Source organism: Scyliorhinus torazame, chromosome 13, assembly GCF_047496885.1.
Source record: "Scyliorhinus torazame isolate Kashiwa2021f chromosome 13, sScyTor2.1, whole genome shotgun sequence".
Taxonomy (NCBI): Eukaryota; Metazoa; Chordata; class Chondrichthyes; order Carcharhiniformes; family Scyliorhinidae; genus Scyliorhinus; species Scyliorhinus torazame.
Window position 1 is genome coordinate 4303574 of NC_092719.1, and position 20974 is coordinate 4324547.

Genomic DNA, 20974 nt, shown 5'->3' on the forward strand with positions numbered 1-20974 from the left:
CTGGACAGTGGTCCCTGGCTCCTCAGAAAGAAGAGGCTGAGATACTGTCTGGTAATGGGAGAGATCATCAACACCCTGGTCAGCAGTATGTGTAGAAGCGGCGATCACTGACTTGGTAATGGAAGGAACATTTCAACCCCAGTGAACATGACGGGAGCCTGGCTGTGAGTCAGCTCATTGAGCAGGAAAACATTGGGATCTCCACCCCATACCCTCCCACCCAATCACAGCCAGCCACGCCTTCCACCCAGCTTGTCATAGAACGATCAGTTTGGTAGAAGAATGGGACCTGATTCAGTTGGGACAAAATCAGAAATGGAAATGGAAGGCTGAAAATTAGTGGATGAGTCTGGAAGTCAGAGGAAACAAAGATTAGAAAATAAAGAGAGAGAGATTGGCAGTGATCAAGAGGAGATACTTCAATGCGGGCAGCACAGTGGGGCAATGGTTAGCACTGCTGCCTCATGGTGCTGAGGACCCGGGTTCAATTCCGGCTCTGGGTCACTGTCCGTGTGGAGTTTGCACATTCTCCCCGTGTCTGCGTGGGTTTCACCCCCACAACCCAAAGATGTGCAGGGTAGGTGGATTGGCCACGCTAAATTGCCCCTTAATTGGAAAAAATTAATTGGGTACGCTAAATTTATTTTAATAAACAAGAGTATCTACTTCAACGCAAGGAGTTTAGCAAATAAAGCAGAGGAGCTGAGGGCACTGATAGAAATGTAGCAGTGTGATATCATAAGTACTACACAAACATGGCTCAAGGAGAGGTGTCCCTGGTTACAGAGTTTTCAGATACTCTGAGGGGGAGATAGAGAGGGCGATAAAATAGGAGGGGGGGGTGACAATTCTCGTCAAAAAAAATAATTGCAGCAATGAGGAGGGATGATATGTAGAAGGATTATCAAATAAGGCTGTATGAATTTAGCTGAGAAACTAACAAGGGGCAGTTACACGCCTGGGAGTGTGCCATAGACTGTGACAACAATAGGGAGTAGTAAGTGGGGATTTTAACTATCCCAATATCAAATGGATTGTTTTGGTGTGCAAGGAATAGGGGTAGCAGAATTCCTGAGGTGCATTCAGGAGAACCTTTTCATGCCAGTATGTAGCAAGTCCCAATTGAGAGGATACGGTTCTGGACTTAGTAGGTAATGGAGCTGGGCGGGTGGATGGAGGGGCAGTGGGAGAACGTTTTGGTCCCAGTGATCACATTAACGTTAGTTCTAACATAATTATGGAAAAGAACAAAGAAAGAATAGGAGTTAGAGTTCTAAGTTCGTACAAGGCCAATTTTACTGAGCTGAGGTGTGATTAAGTGAAAGTGAATTGGAAACAGCCACTTGAATGTAAATCAGTGCCAGAGCAGTGGGAGGCATTCCAAGGGAAGATTCAAGGGGTTCAAAGCAAACATATTTTCCCAAGGGAAAAGGGTGGGATGGAAAAAGCTAGACCCCACCTCCCCACCCCCCCCCCCCCCCCCCAAGGTGTCAAGGAGTTTACAGATTAATATAAGGCAGAAAATGAAACCTTAGGATAGCCACCGAGAACTTAATAATACAGAAAGTTGGGAACAGTATTAGAAAGTGCAGGGGTGAAATTAGAAACTAGGAAAGCGAAGAGAGGGCATGAAAGAATGTTGGGCAGTAAAATCAAAGACACTGAAGATATTTCATCAGTACATTACGAGTAAGAGGATAACGAAGGAAAGAGTAGGGCCCATAAAAGATCAAAAAGGTAACCATGTGTGGAGATTGTGTGGTTCTTAATGAATACTTTGTGCCTGTCCTCACCAAATAGGGGGCAATGCAGATATTGGAGTTAAGGAGGAGGAGTCGGGAATATTGGGGGCGATTTGCTTTCCCGTTCACCATGAACGCAAATGGTGACCTGGGTGCAGAATCTCACACGAATCGGGAAAAGAGATTCTTGCTGGTGAGATCTCGTTTTCTAATTTCCCCCGCCCATTTCAATAGATTTTAATAAATTAATAATGAAGACTTCCCTGCCATATGTTTCCCCCACATTTAGAATTCCCCCCTCGATGACGTGATGTCACATCAGCAAGGTTTACAAGGTATTTAAAAACGCAGTTGAATTCTGAATTCTGAAAGACCACCCGATGTGGGCCCACTGCCCCGCCCGATCCCCATAACCCCAACTAACCTGCACATCGTTGGACTGTGGGAGGAGACACACGCAGACACGGGTAGAAAGTGCAAACACTTCTGAGAGACAGGATAAACTGTTGCTTAGAAAGACACGGCTTAATCAAGGCCGGTCAGCATGGGTTTGTTAGGGAAAGGGCATGTCAGACTAACTTGATTGTATTCTTTCGGGTGGTGTCAAGGAGGATTGATGAGGGAGTGTATTTGATGTGGTCTTCATGCATTTTAGCAAGGCTTTTGACAAAGTCCCACATGGCAAATTGGTTAAAAAAATATAAACCCATGGGGTCAAGGGGAAAGAAAAGATTCTCTACAGTGCAGAAGGAGGCCATTCGGCCCATCAAGTCTGCATCAGCCCTCAGAAATAGCACCCTATCTAGGCCCATTCCCCTCTCCTATCTCCGTAACCCAACGCATTGATCAAAGCCAATCCATCTAACCTGCACATCTTTGGACTGTGGGAGGAAACCGGAGCACCCGGAGGAAACCCACACAGACATGAGAACGCGCAAACTCCACATAGTCACCCAAGACCGGAATGGGTCCCTGGTGCTAACAACTGTGTCACTTTGCCACCCGTGGGAATGCAGCAAACTGGATACACAATTGACAGGAAACAAGGGATTGGGGTGTTTTTGTCACTGGAAGTGGGGTTCCGCAGGGCTCAACCAGGTCCCCTGGTTTTCGTGGTGTATTTAAATGATTTGGGTGTAAATGTAGAGGGTTTGATCAAGACGTTTGTGGATGACACATAAATTGGCCACAAGGTTGGTGGTGAAGATTATCGTTGCTGACTGCAGGAAGGTATTAATAATAATAATCTTAATTGTCACAAGTAGGCTTACATGAACACTGCAATAAAGTTACTGTGAAAAGCCCCTCGTCGCCACACTCCGGCGCCTGTTCGGGCACACAGAGGGAGAATTCAGCATGGCCAATCCACCTAACCTGCACGTCTTTGGACTGTGGGAGGAAACCGGAGCACCCGGAGGAAACCCACACAGACACGGGGAAAACGTGCAGACTCCACACAGACAGTGACCCAAGCCGGGAATCGAACCTGGGACCATTTTGCAGGAGAGCAAAAAAGTGGGAGATGGATATCAACGCAGAGAAGTGCGAGGTGATGCGTTTGGGGAGGCAAAACAAGACAAAGGATTATACAATAAATGGGCCGATAGTGAGAGGTGTTGATGAAGTGAGAGAACTTGGAGTGAATGTCCACAGATCCCTGCAGGTCACAGAGCAGCTCAATGAGGGGGCTGAGAAGGCAAATGGAATCCTTTCATTTATTAGTCGAGGTGTAGAATTTAAGAACAGGGAGGTTCTGCTGGAACTAAAACATTGGTTAGGACACAACTTGAGTACTGCGGGCTGTTCTGGTCACCTCATTACAGAAAGGATGTAACTGCGTTAGAGAGGGTACAGAGGAGATGGACAAGGATGTTGCCAGGACTGGAAAATAGCAGCGGTGAGGAAAGATTGGATAGGCTGGGGATGTTCTCCTTGGCACAGAGGGGGCTGAGGGGAGATTAGATTGAGATGCACAAAATTGTGAGGGTCCTGGATGTGATGTGTGTGAAGGAGCCAACTCCCTGAGCAGAGAGGCTAGTGACTGGGGGGGGCGGGGGGGGGCATTAATTTAAAGTGATTGATGGAACGATTAGAGGGGAGATGAGAGGGAGAAATATGTCACCCAGAGGGTTTTAGGGGTCTGGAACTCGTTGCCTGATAGGGCAGTTGAGGTAGATACCCTCGAAACTTTTAAAAGATGCGTGGATTTGCACCTCGAGTGCTGTAACCCACAGAGCTATGGACCAAATGCTGAAGAGGGATCAGACACAGTAGTTAGCATTGCTGCCTCACGGCGCCGAGGTCCCAGGTTCGATCCTGGCTCTGGGTCACTGTCCGTGTGGAGTTTGCACAGGCTTCGCCCCCACAACCCAAATATGTGCAGGCTGGGTGGATTGGCCACACTAAATTGTCCCTTAATTGGAAAAATAAACTGTAAATTTACATTAGAAAATAGAGGGATTAGGCTGGGTGACTCGTGTTGGGACAGCAGGGACGTGATGGGGCGAGTGGCCTCTTTCTCTGCTGTGAAATTTCAATAATTCTATGTTCTCTCCGTCACGGGGAATGCAAAATATTTATTTACAGTGGTTTTGTTTATTTTAATATTGGGCTGAAAAATCTGGGTTAAGAACGCATCTCCTGATATTACAGAACTTACTTTGGTAGAAGTAGTTTCAGTTTAAGTCATTATTTCCGGGAATGCATCTACATCTTCGAACAAGTGCTTCTCCATCACAAACTGGGAGGGGGGTGGTGATGACTTAAAAAAAAAATTTGACAGGCTGCTGGAAAACAGAGAACTTGAAATTTAAGCCAGATAACGCAGGGCGGCACAGTAGCGCAATGGTTAGCACAGTTGCTTCACAGCACCAGGGTCCCAGGTTCGCTTCCCGGCTTGGGTCACTGTCTGTGCGGAGTCTGCATGTTCTCCCCGTGTCTGCGTGGGTTTCCTCCGGGTGCTCCGGTTTCCTCCCACAGTCCAAAGATGTGCAGGTTAGGTGGATTGGCTATTCTAAATTGCCCTTAGTGACCTAAAAGGTTAGGTGGGATTACGGGGATAGGGTGGAGGTGGGGGGCTTAAATGGGGTGCCCTTTCCAAGGGCTGGTGCAGATTTGATGGGCTGAATGATAAATGAGAAGTGAGGCGGTTTGGTAAGGGAGAACAGGAGGCAACCTGAAATAATTATACAATTCTAAAGTGGGTTCAGCAGCAGAGGGAGCTGGGTGCATCTGTACAAAAACTGTTGAAATTAGCAGGAGGCAGTTGAGGACGTGGTGAATAAGCAGGTGGGGCCATGGGCTTTTCCATGGAGGGTGTAGAGTATAGCAGCAAGCAGGGCATGGTGACCTTTATAAAACACTGTACACGGAGTATTCTGCTCAATTCAGCGCACCACACTTTCGAAGGATGAGAGGGTGCAGGAAAGATTTACAAAAATATTTCCAGGGATAAGACGCTCCAGTCACTTTGATGGATGGGGTAAGCTTGGGCTCTTTTACTTAAAGAGAAAGTTGAGAGGAGATTTGACCAAAGTTGTTCAAAATCATGAGGGATGTGGACAGAGTGGGCAGGGAAAAACTGTGCCATTGGTCCCATTGGTGGAAAGATCAAGAATGGGCTTTTAATAAGGACACTGTGAGTCCACACCCGGTAAAGTAAGAACAAAGTTTTATTTACAAATGATTTATACAAATTTCCCGGGAGCCCCCTGCCATTTCCTGTTTGATCGGTGCCTTGCTGGCCGACCTTATACACACTGGGTAATTGAGATACCCACCCCTACCAGGGCAGCCCGTCCTCCACAAGGAACGCGGGGAAGATACGCATTCCCACCCCATAGTCCCGTGCGGGGTATTACAGAGTTGGGAGAGGGGAGTGTGCGTCTGCAGTGTGTTGTGAGTCCTGGGTGTGACACACCAGTTGTGACAACCTGACCGGGCGCTGGATGGATGGGGGCAGGGGGCAAGTGGCAGTGGGCAGGCAGGGCTTGGAGGCAGCTGGTGGTTCTGGGGAAGGGCTACCTGATAGCAACACTGGTGAGACCTCTGCCCTGAGAGGGACAGTGTGTCAGGGAGGGTGCCAATGGCCACGGTGCATGTGTCCTTTGTTTGGGGTGAGTTCTGCTATTCCCCTGCTTCCCCTGCAGTGGGGCTCAGCTTCTGATGAGTGAACCTAGGAGAGGCAGCACCTGATTGGCCACTGATTGAGCTTGGCCACACCCATTCCAGTGATGGGTCAGCCGGGGTCTGAGCGTTTCCAGGGGGGTGGCCTGGGTGGGCTCCCAGATGACCAGAGGCTGTGTGAACATTTACAGGACACAGTGAGCGGACAGCAGTGAGCAGCCAGGGGCCTGTAAGTAGCACCAAAGGGGTGCATTCAAAACACAGACTGCAGTGATGCACAAGCAATACGCTCGAGTCCACGTGGAGTCATATCGATTCAGCTTTAATCAGATAGAACTGTACCCAGCAGCGAAGTTACAGAAGTGAAGGCTGCTGGGGACGGCACTGGTTCTTATACCCCGCCTCTCAGGGTGGGGCTATGTACATTGCCCAATGGTAGACCCCGCGGTCTAGCCAATGGTTATTCCTCTCTCTGGTACCGCAATACCTGGTATTACCACATGCAGTAATGACAGTCTGAGCCAGACCATCCCACAAATCGCGGGGGGCACCCCAAGTCACGGATTTGACACCAGGTCATTCCCCGTTACTCCGCCCAGCTCAGGCAGCCACCCACCCCCCCCCCCCCCAACCCCCCCCCCCACCCAACAATTTCGGAGAATTCTTAAGAGTTTTCTCTCTCCCCTTCAACAGCCCTGGCACCAGGCCCCGCTGGTAAATACTTGCACCAATTCACACCCGCGGGACTTCCGCCTGAGGGACAAAGCATCACGGAGGGGTGAAGCACGAGGTGTCCAACCCGCTAATGAGATTTAAATCTATGCAACCGACGGTTTTGCAAGGACCTGCTGGCACGGGGCGCAAAACTTTGGTTCTTCCGCCAGCGTGGGGCCAGAGCATGAAGACGGAATCAGCGGCGGACACAATCTTCATTTTAAAGATTTTGCGCAATTCCACGCCCGATTGAGATTCCCGCTTCTGGCGTCGCAAAGCGGAGAATCCAGCCCAATAATTATAACACATAGCACGACCTTCATCACCTGTTAACAGAAACCTTTCTACAGCCGTTCTTAAGAAGAGAAAAACAAAATTCTGCAAGTGCTAGGAATCTTAAAATAAAAATTGCTGGAAGCACTCAGCAGATCGAGGGTCATCAGTGGTAAAATAAAACGCAAGGTTAATGTTAAATCTTTCTCTCTACACAGGTTCAGCCTGACCTGTTGAATTTTTCCAGCATTTGTGGTTTTTATTTCAGCATCTACAATCTCCCCTTTTCATTTTAAGCTCAACATATTTTAATGGAATGATAGGTCAAAAATGTCAACGGTACAACTATTAATACCTCCAGGAAAATGCCCCAAAAGTACCGGACTATAAAAAGCTGCTTCTTTCACTTTAAAGAAAAGGGCAACAGGCACTGCAAAAATTCCCAAAACTGCTCACATTTATTTAAGAAAGATGACACAAAAGACTACTTTGGTTAACAATGATTGCACAACTCAGCAGGGAAAAATAACACAATGCACAAGTCCAAATGGTACATACAATGCACAAATTCTGAAAAACTGGAATGTACAACACATGGAAAGAATTTTAAACGGTGCAACCTCCATTTCTAAACATATTGCCATATATCTGAACTTCATAAAAATTATTTTCTATATATATATATCTACGCTTCACTGGATTTGGAAAAACAAAATTGGCAGTGTACTTAAAGGAACAAGTGGCCAACAGTGCAAGTAATATTCAGAAGAAAACGGTGGTTTATTCCAGTTAAGCATGCAAATTTCCAAAATCATTGAGACCGATTTATGTGGACCAGTCCTCTCGAGGTAATTTCATTCTCCTTTTTCTCGGTGCCATTTTCCCCAATACCAGCCCAACCAGCACAAAGGACGGTGGAATTTTAAATGCAACTCAACTCTCCACGGTGCACTAGTTTTAAAAACATCATACTCCAAACAGGCACGGCCCAGAAAACTGCCCATGCCTCCTGGCTGAATTCATCACCATGATGAGTTTCTGCTAATTGTGTTTGTTTGAGGAAGCTCGATGAACGAACAGGGCATATGGACACAATATTAAAAGGTTTGAACTTTTTTTTAAAAAGAATTACGAAATAGTTGATTACTGGACCCCAATCGAACTAGAAAATAGTTTTGTATAGTATTGACAGTAATGTACATCGCAGGTGGTGGATGATAACCCATTAGCGGATGTTGCCGTATCTACATCTCTGGGACTGCAGCAGCTCAAGGCAGCTCACCCATCACCTTCTGAAGGGCAACTAGGGATGGGCAAGGAATGCTGGCCCAACCAGCAACGCCCACATCCCGTGAGTGAATTTGTAAAAAATTATATGGTGCATTAATCAAACTTTGTAAAGTTATCATTCGAACATATTAAAGGATGTTTATTAAAAGCAATTTTTTTTAAAGGTAAACTTTTAAAAATGTTGCTCAACTGTACTGGTTCACGGCAGGTTTTACTTGTGTCAATATGTAAATAGGTTTGAGCAGAAACTCAGGATGGTGGTGTGCATGGGAAGAGGGAACAATTTTTCAAAGGGGTGCAATTTGGGACAACCAATCGCCAATTGCTTCCAAAGTAGAAACTCTGCCCGCCTGCATTAAATTCTGGATGTGTGGGGAGTAAAACTACCATTCTTGTAATCAGTGTCTACTAAAAGTCAGATATGTGTAATACAGAAGCAACGTGGGGCCTTCATCAAAACATCATTCTTCATTTCCAGTTTACTAAGTGCATTGAACAATATTGTGATGTGCTTCAAATTATGATGATTGTTATGAAAACATTCAATCTTCCACTCCCATTTTACAACTAAATTAACTGATTATTGAATAACAAAAACTATGACAAGTAAAACACCATTCCCCTTCTTGGAACGCATATATGGATACATGTATGTGATTTGTAAGCTTCTACACTTCATTGTAATACCTAAAGAAACTGTACCTTCATTTAAACTAATGGAAATCCCACAACATGGCGTTTTCTCAATAACCCGTCTATAACTGCTACAAAGGCAACATTCAAAGGAACATTTCACCTTTTAATTACATGAAATAATGCATCCCTATTTCACAGTTTCAAAATCATGAATTCATTTATATCACAAACAGACATTGCAGTCTTCATCGCTAAGGGTCAAAATACCCACCCAGGTTTCCCTACTGAACAGACAAAATAGGCCTCTGCCTTGGAATGGACAGTAGTTTGAATTTGCTTCTTTTTTTAAACAAAGTTTGTATCTGTCGTTACCTTCAGGCACCTGAAGTGTGGTTTGTGACTATGCCGTCTAATTCATAAGCAAGAAACATTTTGATTCGGCTGACCAATTTGTTAAACGGTAAATCTACCTGCTAATTGTACCATCAATGCTTCTGGAGGAAAGGCGGAAAATGTGGCATCAGTACTTTGAGGAACCAAAACGTTTTTTGCTCACCGACATTTGAGAATGGTTTTAATGAGGCTCCTGCCGGTTTTGGTGGCAGTAATAATCTGTGGTTGATGAGGAGGCCGGGGAGCGGGGGGGAAATCCCTCCACCAATTTAATTTATTAACCAGTTCCTGTTAAGCAAAGCGATTCCTTAAAGTTTGATTTCTGTATTTAATGCCGGGCACACTTCTTAAGCAGACCGTATGTACTGAATTAGATTTACTCGCCGTGTCCCTTCACTCAAGCCAATTTCACAAAGGTATTGAAATGTGGCCGTGTTTCTTTTCCTCTTTAATGTCACACAGGCAGTGCCTAACACAGCATCTCATTCCATCTTGGAAACATTCCTGCTCCAACACTTGGAGATTTCTGACAGGGATCAATGTTACAACATACAAAGTGTGAATCTCTTCTCAAAGTGTTATGAACCTCCGTGTTTCTTTACACGGTTACCAAAATATCAATTAAATGTTCTACCAGTACATTTAATCCGGTTAATTCTACAGTATAACTTATCCAATAAAACCACTGCTTAATATTATTTCATTTTCAGTAATTCATTTGATATCCTTGGACATGTTGATATTCAGCAGCAACTGTAAACATTACTGAAATAGCAGGTAATATTTCATAAATGATGATCAAAGTGGTGACTTGCAAATGATATTTAGGGAATAAAATTAATTGGTTCTGGCTGGGATCAGCCATGTGAAAGGCAAAATTAGAAAGTGTAGATTAAAATGATTGCAACCTAAGAACAAGTATTTTACCGTGAGATCTTATAGCCAAACGCAAACATTTAATCAGACTGTTAGATATTTGTAATAGATGTTCATTTTTTAAAAAAAATTTTAAAGGACATACAGACCGAATGACTTTCAATGCACTCCCAGGAGGTTTCACCTTTCTAGTCCAATGAGTTTTATTTTATTCACGTGTCAGGAAGGGACTGCGTTTGAGGGATTTTTAAAATAAAACATCAGGAGATGTTCACTGTCTTGTAAACATTACAAGGTTATTTCTGTTGTTGAGGTTTATTTGCTAATTTGCACGTTATAAATATATATATTTTATAATTTAAAAGTGTGGAACTTATAGTTATAGCCCAATATAGCTAAATCTAACAGCTAGGGGCAGCACGGTAGCATTGTGGATAGCACAATTGCTTCACAGCTCCAGGGTCCCAGGTTCGATTCCGGCTTGGGTCACTGTCTGTGCGGAGTCTGCACAACCTCCCCGCGTGTGCGTGGGTTTCCTCCGGGTGCTCCGGTTTCCTCCCACAGTCCAAAGACGTGCAGGTTAGGTGGATAGGCCATGATAAATTGCCCTTAGTGTCCAAAATTGCCCTTAGTGTTGGGTGAGGTTACTGGGTTATGGGGATAGGGTGGAGGTGTTGACCTTGGGTAGGGTGCTCTTTCCAAGAGTCGGTGCAGACTCGATGGGCCGAATGGCCTCCTTCTGCACTGTAAATTCTATGATAATCTATGAAACAGAGTACTGCAATTAACTGCAGTGATAAAGTAGGGGAATAAAACAAAATAACCAGGCGCACCACACAAATCGCAAATACAAATATGCATGAAAGTGTCCAATTGTATTGGTTAACTATTAAGAAGAATGAATGTAAGCTCTTCCTGAGATTTATATTGTCAGTTTGGCAACCAGCAGTGTTCATCACATTTGGCAACACATGTCCGATATTCCTTTCAACTAGCACAATAAGGCAATCAAACAGTAACTGTTTGCAAATGTTTCTTTGAATAGTGTTTTAGGTACAGTAGTATTTAAGAAGTTTTCTCATCCACATCGATTATGCTGGCATACGCTTCCGCATCTTACAGCAGGAATTACTGCCAACATTTCCAAAAGCAACGTTCCTCCTTCATATATTGCGAGCTCTTGGTGATTTCAGTTGAACAGATTCAAAAATATCTTCTTTGTCCTTGTGTAAGAAAGTAGAAAAAGATTAATGCTAGGTTTGGTTTCTGCTGATTTAGTGGGACTAGTTTATGCCATGTGTTCATCATGTCACCATAGTAGCAACAGGAAATTAATACCTTTCCCAACAAATTGGAGGGAAAAGTTTGTCTTCTTCAGTAAAATCTCTCACTTGTGTTAGTCTCCCATCCTTTCCTATTCCCAACCTTCATTCGCCAATTAGCCTCCTGTTCATTCCCTACCTCTTCCTCATATCCCCCACACAGCCCTGGTACCTCCACACCCTCTAACCTGAATACTGTGGTTAGTCTCAACTCTAAGTTTAAAACATGGCGGACTGACTAATGATATTGTAAAACTAAATATCATTTCTCATCAGGAGCATGTTAATCAAATAACCAATCTATAAAGAGATCTCATTATATTAAATATTTCACAGAGATACCATAGATAGTTATGTTTGATGGACTGACTTTAAAACGAGTCAATCCTCTGGTAAAGGTTTTGCACAAATGCTGGCATGTATAAAATACTTGTGACAGCTGTATAAATAGGTCACATGACGAAGAGCAGACTGACTTCTCACCTTTGAAGTTAATGATTTCAACTTGCCCAGTAAAGAAGGTTTATTGGAATAAACAATGTCATCTTCGTTATCTTCTCCTTCCATTATCGCACAGCTGTCAGCAGCAGGCAGCTCCACTTCTCTCGAGTTAGCGTTCATCACCAACCTGGAGTATTTGTATTCCAGCCTGGAAGCGCAAAGCAAGGCCAGGTGAAGAAAGCGACACAGGGTGGCAGAGACAGCGAACATGAACAAATAATGTGGCTATAGGATTAATGAGGCGCTTTCCTGCTAACAGCTAATATTTATGTGACACCTTTAACATAACAAAGTCCCAAGGCAGGAGTATCGTTAAACAAAGTTTGACACCGAGCCACGATGGGAGTTCGGTCATAGAGGTCGGTTTTAAAGAGTGTCTTAAAGAGCTGAGGGTCCAGGCCTGATCACCAATGGTGGAAAGATTAAAATTGGGGATGTTAAAGGGGCCAGAATTAAGCCGCATCAAAATGCTGATCTCACATCCATGCAGTAATTTCGTTCCTGTATACAGCAGATTGATTCACAGAGGACTCCTGTTTTGATCAACAGGTGTCTCTATTGCACTGTCACACATAGGAGGTTTTTCCACCTTTCAGAAACTCCTCGTGTACAGATAAATCTCATCATCACAGAACATCCAGCAACATTTACTCAAACAGACAAAAAGATTCATCAACTATAAAACTGCATTTGCTATTTTCACTTAAAATGCACCCCACCATTTCCACTCAACTTAGTCACTTCAGAAGCTAATGTGAAATGATTTCTCTTCTTGCCAATCTCAATTTCATGGGGCACGATTTTCCACAACTGTGCGTAAGTGCTCCCACCAGAATTCCTGCCGGCACTAGGAGCTATGGCACTTGGGAACTTTTTTTAACCTGAATCAGCGTTTCTGTGCCACTCATAGTAAAATAGATATTAGGAACAGAAATCAGAAACTCAGCCCCTCGAGCCCGCTCCACCTTTCAATCAGATCATGGCTAATCTCTTCCTGCTCTCAAAGCCACCTCCCCACCTGTTCCCATGTCCCTTTAACCCATTTTTTAAAAAATCATAAATATATCTATCTCCTTCTTGAAACCATTTAATGATTGAAATTCCACCGCTCTATAGGGCAGCGAGTTCCACAAATTCACTGTCCTCTGCGACAAGTAGTTCCTCCTCGTCTCAGTTCTAAATCTCTCAACCTATATCTGCGATTCCATGGCACGCTGAGCTTAAAGGACACTTCAATAGCCAAAGGCTGCTATAGCCCCTCCCCCCAGATCGCTGACAGGGCACCCCCCTCCACTCCAATAACTGACAAAGGACCCCCCCTCGGAACCCCCAAGACCCCCATTCATCCCCCCCTCAACCATCCTCATTCCACACCTTTAATGTGGTTTCCTAACTGTGGGGGCTGCCCCTGCACTGTCTAGGAAGCACTTGAGAAAAAAACATTTTTAAAAACTGCGGTTAGGAAAATACCCGCTCACTTGAGTTAATGGATCCCTGCAGAGCTCCCCTTTGAAACTACCTTGACCTGTCAATCAAAGAACTTTCAGCAGGCAATGGAGTGTAACATTAAATATAAGTAATCCAGTTCAAAGCTTTCAAACGTCTAGCCACACACACACACACAGACCTCCATACTTTGTAGGGCAATGAACCGGGCTGTGCGAAAACCACATCAAAGATTTGCATCACTTTCAAGGGATAACCTTTACCTTAATCTCAGACTTCAGATGACACCAAGATTGGTGGCATAATGGACAGCGAAGGTCATCTAGGATTGCAACGGGATCTTGATCAATTGGGCCGATGAATGGCAGATGGAGTTTAATTTAGATAAATGTGAGGTGATGCATTTTGGTAGATCAAATCAGGGCAGGACCTACTCAGTTAGTGGTAGGGAGTTGGGGAGAGTTACAGAACAAAGAAATCTAGGGGTACAGGTTCATAGCTCCTTGAAAATGGAGTCACAGGTGGACAGGGTGGTGAAGAAGGCATTCGGCATGCTTGGTTTGATTAGTCAGAACATTCAATACAGGAATTGGGACGTCTTGTTGAAGTTGTACAAGACATTGGTACGGCCACACATGGAATACTGTGTGCAGTTCTGGTCACCCTATTATAGAAAGAATATTATTAAACTAGAAAAAGAGTGCTGAAGAGATTTACCAGGATGTTACCGGGACTTGATGGTTTGAGTTATAAGGAGAGGCTGGATAGACTGGGACTTTTTTCCCTGGAGCGTAGGAAGCTTAGGGGTGATCTTATAGAGGTCTATAAAATAATGAGGGACATAGAGAAGGTAGATAGTCAACATCTTTTCCCAAAGGCAGGGGAGTCTAAAACTGGGAGCAAAGGTTTAAGGTGACAGGGGAGGGATACAAAAGGGTCCAGAGGGGCAGTTGTTTCACACAGAGGGTGGTGAGTGCCTGGAATGAGCTGCCAGAGGCAGTAGTAGAGACGGGTACAATTTTGTCTTTAAAAAAGCATTTAGACGGTTATATGGGGAAGATAGGTACTGAGGGATATGGGCCAAATGCGGGCAAGTGGGACTAGCTTAGTGGTAAAAACTAGGCGGCATGGACAAGCTGGGCTGAAGAACCTGTTTCCGTGCTGTAAATATCTATAACTCTACCTTTAAACTTGGAATATTGACAGACTTTTAAAGGGTTTAGGGGCACAAATGAGAACACTTTCACTTTATTATGAGAAAATGTTAATTTTTACATTCTGACTGACCTGAGCCCCTCCAACCCAGCACAAGGCCCCCCCCCCCCCCCCCGACTCCCACCTCCCATGAAGGACCCCTCCCGGTACCCTGGCAGCAATTGTTGGGAGAGTATTTACCATCGTTCCACCCCGCGGACTGCAAGCCGCCAGGTCAACGCTCCTCAATACTTGCACAATCCATGCCAGCGGGACTCTCGGCTGGGGGGAGGACACAGAGCATCCCACCTGGCTGGTGAATGGTGTGTCCTGCCCGTCAATGAGATGGGAAGTAGCTGTAACAAGCTATTTCCATGGTCCCGCCGAGTCAGGGCAAGAAGTCTGGCTCCAACGTTTGAAAACAGGCTATGGCCGGCAGGGCGGACACGGAGAATGGGTCTGCCGCCCGGCACGAATTCCGATGTTGGCCTGACGCGCTATTCTGAATCCAACTTCTGGCAGGGAGACCGGGAGAATCCTGGCCCACAACCCCCGGCCCCCCCCCCTTACAAAAATACACACCTCTGGAGCACAGAGCAGAAACAACAAGAATACAGCAATCTGTTTAAAAAGTATTTTTTAAAATCCACAACATTACTGTAAACTATTCCCATTTTCAATTTTAGGACTTTCTGCCATGACGGCCAATGGGCAGACATCTTTACATAATCTGCCCTGAATTATGTTAATATCCTTACTTTACAAAAGTATACACATGGGCCCCTGAAAGTAATTCTGTCAGTTGTGCAGTTGTTGCGTGCGATAAGAGACACTGTACAAGTGCCCTGAACTTATCAGATTCACCAAGTGAAGGAAATCAAGAACATTTTCAAAATGGAAAGTTTTAAATTCTGGATCGTAGAGTCAGAAACGTATTGTCCTCCAGCATTAACATTACTCCTGTCATCACTGGTCTGAAACAAATGTATGCTCGCCACTCAGCAGTTATTGAACAATTACACTGTTCACACAACGCGCTAACATTTAACCACACCAACAAGTTTAAAATAATCATGTTTAAAATCATACTGCTTCTGCCTTCATAAATGCAGTTATTAGATTTGAAACTACACTGTACATGTACTTGTGAGCAAAATAGTTATTTATAATGGTCTCTGCTTGAGAAAATGGTTCTTTGTAACCAGGTCACTGGCTGCCTTTGTAAGAATGGATATTCTTCTAACCCTGAAGTTAGACTCCACTTACAATGAATGGGATTCATTCCAGGGTACAGACCTTCCCCAAACCAAAACATTAACGCAGATAGCATTGTCCATTTGTTCAAACTGCCTTGTGTCTCCTCAGCTGTCTGCTCTCTGCTGCACCATTCGTCAGTCTCCTCGCCCCAGATTCAATATTTGAAATGTTCTTTATTAACTCTGCGTTGGAAATTTGACATGCTTTTCCCCCAGTGAGAACTCTCAGCATCTCGACCTGGTGGTTCTGCGCATGCCCCTGCTGAATTTGTTTTAACTGTAACATATTCCAATCAAATCGACTCGCCCCAAAATACGACTATTTCACGCCAAGTATTTTGTGCTTTGACGGAGCATGGATCCATACACAAGATCATCCAAATCTTAGATTTGAAAGTTATACGAAAGAATGAGCTGAATACTCTTCTCTGATTCTTTACATTCTTATGTTAATTAATTCAATTGCTACTTGTCTGAAACAAACTATTCAAAATCATTTAATTTGAATAATTGCCACTTTTGGTTCCATTCACATTCCGAACATTTTGTGAGAACTTACTTCTTGTTCTTCTTCCAGAAGTAGCAGGTTAGGATTACCAGCAGGACTGCACTAAAAGCTCCAATCGCGACCACAACTTTCAGCCAAAAATCGATCATCTCACAGTTGCTGATACTTTTCGCAGGAAGATTGATGCCTTTAATGCAGACTTTCGGCTCCCTCCACACGTAAGTGGTTTCCTTCAACGACAAATAAGTTGTGCATTTTTTACAGTTCAGAGCGTTGTGGAAAAATGAGAGATTCCCTGTCACGGGCGGCCTGCCTCGTTCCTCAACAACGTGTTCCAACCGCGCCGGCTGAGAATTTATAACAAGGGAACGCCGCTCCTGACCATCTAACCTTCATTGGTTCAACCTTTCTGCATGGATGCGCCAAGGTGGGCCAAGGAGCCCTATTCTCCCCACCTACTGAGGGGCAGCACGGTAGCACAGTGGTTAGCACTGCTGCTTCACAGCTCCAGGGTCCCAGGTTCGATTCTGGCTTGGGTCACTGTCTGTGCGGAGTCTGCACGTTCTCCCCGTGTGTGCGTGGGTTTCCTCCGGGTGCTCCGGTTTCCTCCCACAGTCCAAAGATGTGCAGGTTAGGTGGATTGGCTATGATAAATTGCCCTGAGTGTCCAAAAAGGTTAGGTGGGGTTACGGGGATAGGGTGGAGGTGTGGGTTTAGATAGGGTGCTCTTTCCAGGGTCCAGTGCAGACTCGATGGGCCGAATAACCTCCTTCTGCACTGTAAATTCTATGATTCATCTTTAAACAAAGAATGTGACCAAAATACAAAGCCAAACAATATGACTGTGGGGGTCCAGGTGATGTTATTACATGGGATTTCCAGCAGAGGGAAGCAGAAACCACTTTTAAACCTCGTCTTCAGGCAGCTCTTAACGAAGAAGGTTGAGATGGAGAGGTTAGGGTTTGGGTGAAGGTGGTTTAAAGCACAGCTGCTAACGGTTGAATTGAAGGGAATATCCCAGGGGCCCTGAGCCACAGGAGAGGAGAGTGTGGAAGGTTTGCAATGCTGGTGGAGAGTACAGAGGAAAAAGACCAAGGAAGGAATTAAATTGAAGGCTGAGAATTGCAAATTTGAGGCTTCGGGGGACCGGGAACCAGTGCAGGTCAATGAGGAAAGGTCTGGTGGGTAAACAGATTAGAATTCTGCAAGAATAGCTTGGACGAGGAGAGATTCATGGAGGGTAACGGGTGAGAAATCATTTTAGTCGACCAGTCAGGTCAGGGGGTTGTAAATAGAGCGCATATCCAACTTCACAACTGATCTGTTGAGGAACAAGGTGGGAGATGTCATGATGTTGAAAGTAACTATCTGACAGAGAGGATATGGGGTCTGAAACCTGGGCCAAAACCTTGTTTGCAAACAGCCTGAGACACGGGTTAATGAGGAGAACAGTAGGTGGGGAGAATGTAAAGATTTTGTGATGCACGGATGCTGACGAGGATTCCATGGTCAGCTGGACAACATTTCAACAACCTCGGTTTCAGATCGTGGGCTGGTAACGTGTGAGGACCACGAAAAATCTAGCACGTGTTTGTAGATTCAAACTGAAAGTAACTATATTCACAATTCTATGTATTTTTTTTTCCCCTTGATTATAATCTTCACCGGAGACAAACAGTAAGTTTTTGTAGAGCAGGCAGGATTTTCAAAACTTTTGTGAGGGCCACGAAGAATGCAGCACGAGTTGTAGTCAAAATAAAATAAGTTTATTACAATGACATATATACAGCAGCAGTTCACCACTGCTTCCTACTCGAACACCACGCTGGCCAGCTCTATTTATACAGGTGTACTTGCTAATGATTTACCCACCCCCCTCATTGGGGGAGCTCACACTCCACCCGAGTAGCTCATGCTCGAAGGTGTGGGAGGGGAATCTGTGTCTGAGCTCCTGCTGGCTTGGGCTGTAACCCTGCTTCGGGACCCGGTGTGCTAGTCTGTATGCTGGCTGCCTTTTCTGGACTTTGAAGCCTGGACTACGGCAAGGAGGGAAATGGTGCCACGACCGGTTGAATAGTGGGAAAGGGGAGCCTGTTGCTGCTGCCAGTTGCTTGCAGGGGAGAGAGAGGAGAACGCTTGCCTGCAGTTGCCACGCCTGGGACTTGTACTTGTTACTGGCTGCTTTTCTGCTTATTGGCTTGGAGTGGAGCGAGGAGTGGATCTTGGTTGGTCAGCTGTCGGGCTGAAAGAGGAGTGGTATGAACTCGCTTTTGCAGTTTTTGACTGGATGGTGCCTGGAGACCGGATGTCGGGACGGTGAGAGCAGCCGGACGGTGGCCCAGTTGACTGTGTGTGCTGCTTGCAGATATTGGTTGTGTTCTAGTGTTGGGGGATTGTACGGTTATTGTTGTATTTATGTTGTGTATTGTTACTTTAGGCTGGGAGCTGGGTGCTCGCCAGTTGCGGCCCTCCTACTCTGTGCCTGGGGGTTGAGGGGTCCTTCCTGGTGCCAGTGAGGGGGAGGAGTGTTTTCCCTCTCCCTCTCCCTCCTCAATCGCACGCTGCCCGCCCTTTTCTGGTGGATTGAGCTGCTTGCGGGAGCCTCTTCATCGACGTGGGGCTGTTTCTGGAGCCGGGGGAGGGGAGCATACGCTGGCTTCAGTGCTGGCGGCTTTGATTTGTATTTAATCGTTTGTTGGGTTTCTTGTGGTTCTGTATTTGCTTTTGTAAAGGGAGATCCCTCTCTCTCTCAAACTGTGCCCTACACCCGTGTCTCCGTTCCCGGTAGGCTGCGCTGCTCGTTGAGCACCTTTCCGCTGATGTGGGGCTACCGTTGGGGACAGGGTGTGTGTGTGTGAGTGTGTGTGAGAGTGTGTGTGTGTGTGTGTGTGTGTGTGTGTGAGAGAGAGAGTGTGTGTGTGTGTGTGTGCGTGTGTGTGTGAGTGAGTGAGAGAGAGAGAGAGAGAGTGTGTGTGTGTGACAGAGAGAGAGAGTATGTGTGTGTGACAGAGAGAGAGAGTATGTGTGTGTGTGTGTGTGTGTGTGTGTGAGAGAGAGTGTGTGTGTGTGTGTGTGTGCTGGCTTGAGAGCTAGTGGTTTTTCGTGACTGTGTTGTTTTTGCATGTTGCTGATTCTTTTTTGTATTGTTGATTTGTCAATCAATTAAAATATATTTTGGGATAGCCAATAGTCCCCAGCCAATAGGAATCGGGCAGGTTATAACAAAAAGAATGTTCCAAATTCCTCCACAGAAATACTACAAACTTAAATACAGAAACTGATTTGCTTGTGGAACTCTCAGGGCTCAAACCTATTTAGCAGAAACACTGGGTTGTGTTCATGGTTACCTCACCAGGATTATCCCAAACTGATCAAGGCTCGTTGATAAATACTATCAGCAAATCTCCCCCGGGATAAAAAGTGTTCCTGTTGGATACAAAGATTTGACAAAAAGAAGGTCCTTCATCCAGCTGTTATAATGATTCACATTTTAGCATTTAAGCTGCTCTCTCCTAGACCGTTCAAGATAGAATCTATGAGAGATCTCTGCTCCATCCAATTCAGATCTAAATTGCACGCTAAGTTTTAATCGGGCAGTTTAATCAACCGTTTCAAGACTTTTCAATAAAGTAATAAGAAAATATTTGGGGAATTACCATAGCATACAAACATTCAACTCTGCCCAATTACAATTAATGACCTGGCATTTAGTTGACTCCTACCTGGAGACCACTTTTGCAAGCTCCTTCAATTTCATGGTAATCGTCTGTCGTACACAGTGGACAGGCTTCCATACTCTCCCACAGGAAGAGGAATGTGCACCCATCACAAGTACCACCTGGGCAGCCACTGGTGTAGAAAGGAAGTGTCAGTCACACAGAGCAGTGTCTACAATAAGGAAAGCTGGAGCACTTTACACTTACTTGAAAACCTTTGTATGTACGGAATTTCTACAACCAGCATTTATAAAACAGAAAACAGAAGGTGGGATTTACCAATCGCTCCTGCCTGCGAGATCTTTCACCCCCCCCCCCCCACCCCCCCCCCCCCCCCCCCCCCCCCGCGCGCTCCAGGTTCCAAGGATTCTATGGGAAGCAAGAGATGAAATTGCAGAGCCGTTGGCAATAATCTTTTCGTCCTCACTGTCAACAGGGGTGGTACCAGGGGATTGGAGAGTGGCAAATGTCGTGCCCCTGTTCAAAAAAGGGAATAGGGTTAACCCTCGGAATTACAGGCCAGTTAGTCTTACTTCGGTGGTAGGCAAAGTAATGGAAAGGGTACTGAGGGATAGGATTTCTGAGCATCTGGAAAGACACTGCTTGATTAGGGATAGTGAGGGGTAGGTCTTGCCTTACAAGTCTTATTGAATTCTTTGAGGAGGTGACCAATCATGTGGAAGAAGGTAAAGCAGTGGATGTAGTGTACATGGATTTTAGTAAGGCATTTGATCAAGTTCCCCATGGTAGGCCTATGCAGAAAGTAAGGAGGCATGGGATAGTGGGAAATTTGGCCAGTTGGATAATGAACTGGCTAACCGATAGAAGTCAGAGAGTGGCGGTGGATGGCAAATATTCAGCCTGGATCCCAGTTACCAGTGACGTACCGCAGGGATCAGTTCTGGGTCTTCTGCTGTTTGTGATTTTCATTAATGACTTGGATGAGGGAGTTGAAGGGTGGGTCAGTAAACCTGGGGCATGG

General features: G+C 45.2%; 1 protein-coding gene across 1 annotated transcript in view; it reads right to left on the minus strand.

Moving 5' to 3' along the window:
- Positions 1-7293: 7293 nt before the first annotated feature.
- elapor2b (endosome-lysosome associated apoptosis and autophagy regulator family member 2b) overlaps positions 7294-20974 on the minus strand; it is a 142458-nt gene continuing 128777 nt past the window's right edge. Inside the window, exons 19-22 of the mRNA XM_072470945.1 lie at positions 19999-20125; positions 16328-16506; positions 11855-12020; positions 7294-11272 (exon numbers count right to left, since the gene is read on the minus strand). Of these exons, the coding sequence (XP_072327046.1) occupies positions 11213-11272; positions 11855-12020; positions 16328-16506; positions 19999-20125 (532 nt within the window). The 3' untranslated portion in view covers positions 7294-11212. The remainder of the gene's footprint in view (positions 11273-11854; positions 12021-16327; positions 16507-19998; positions 20126-20974) is intronic.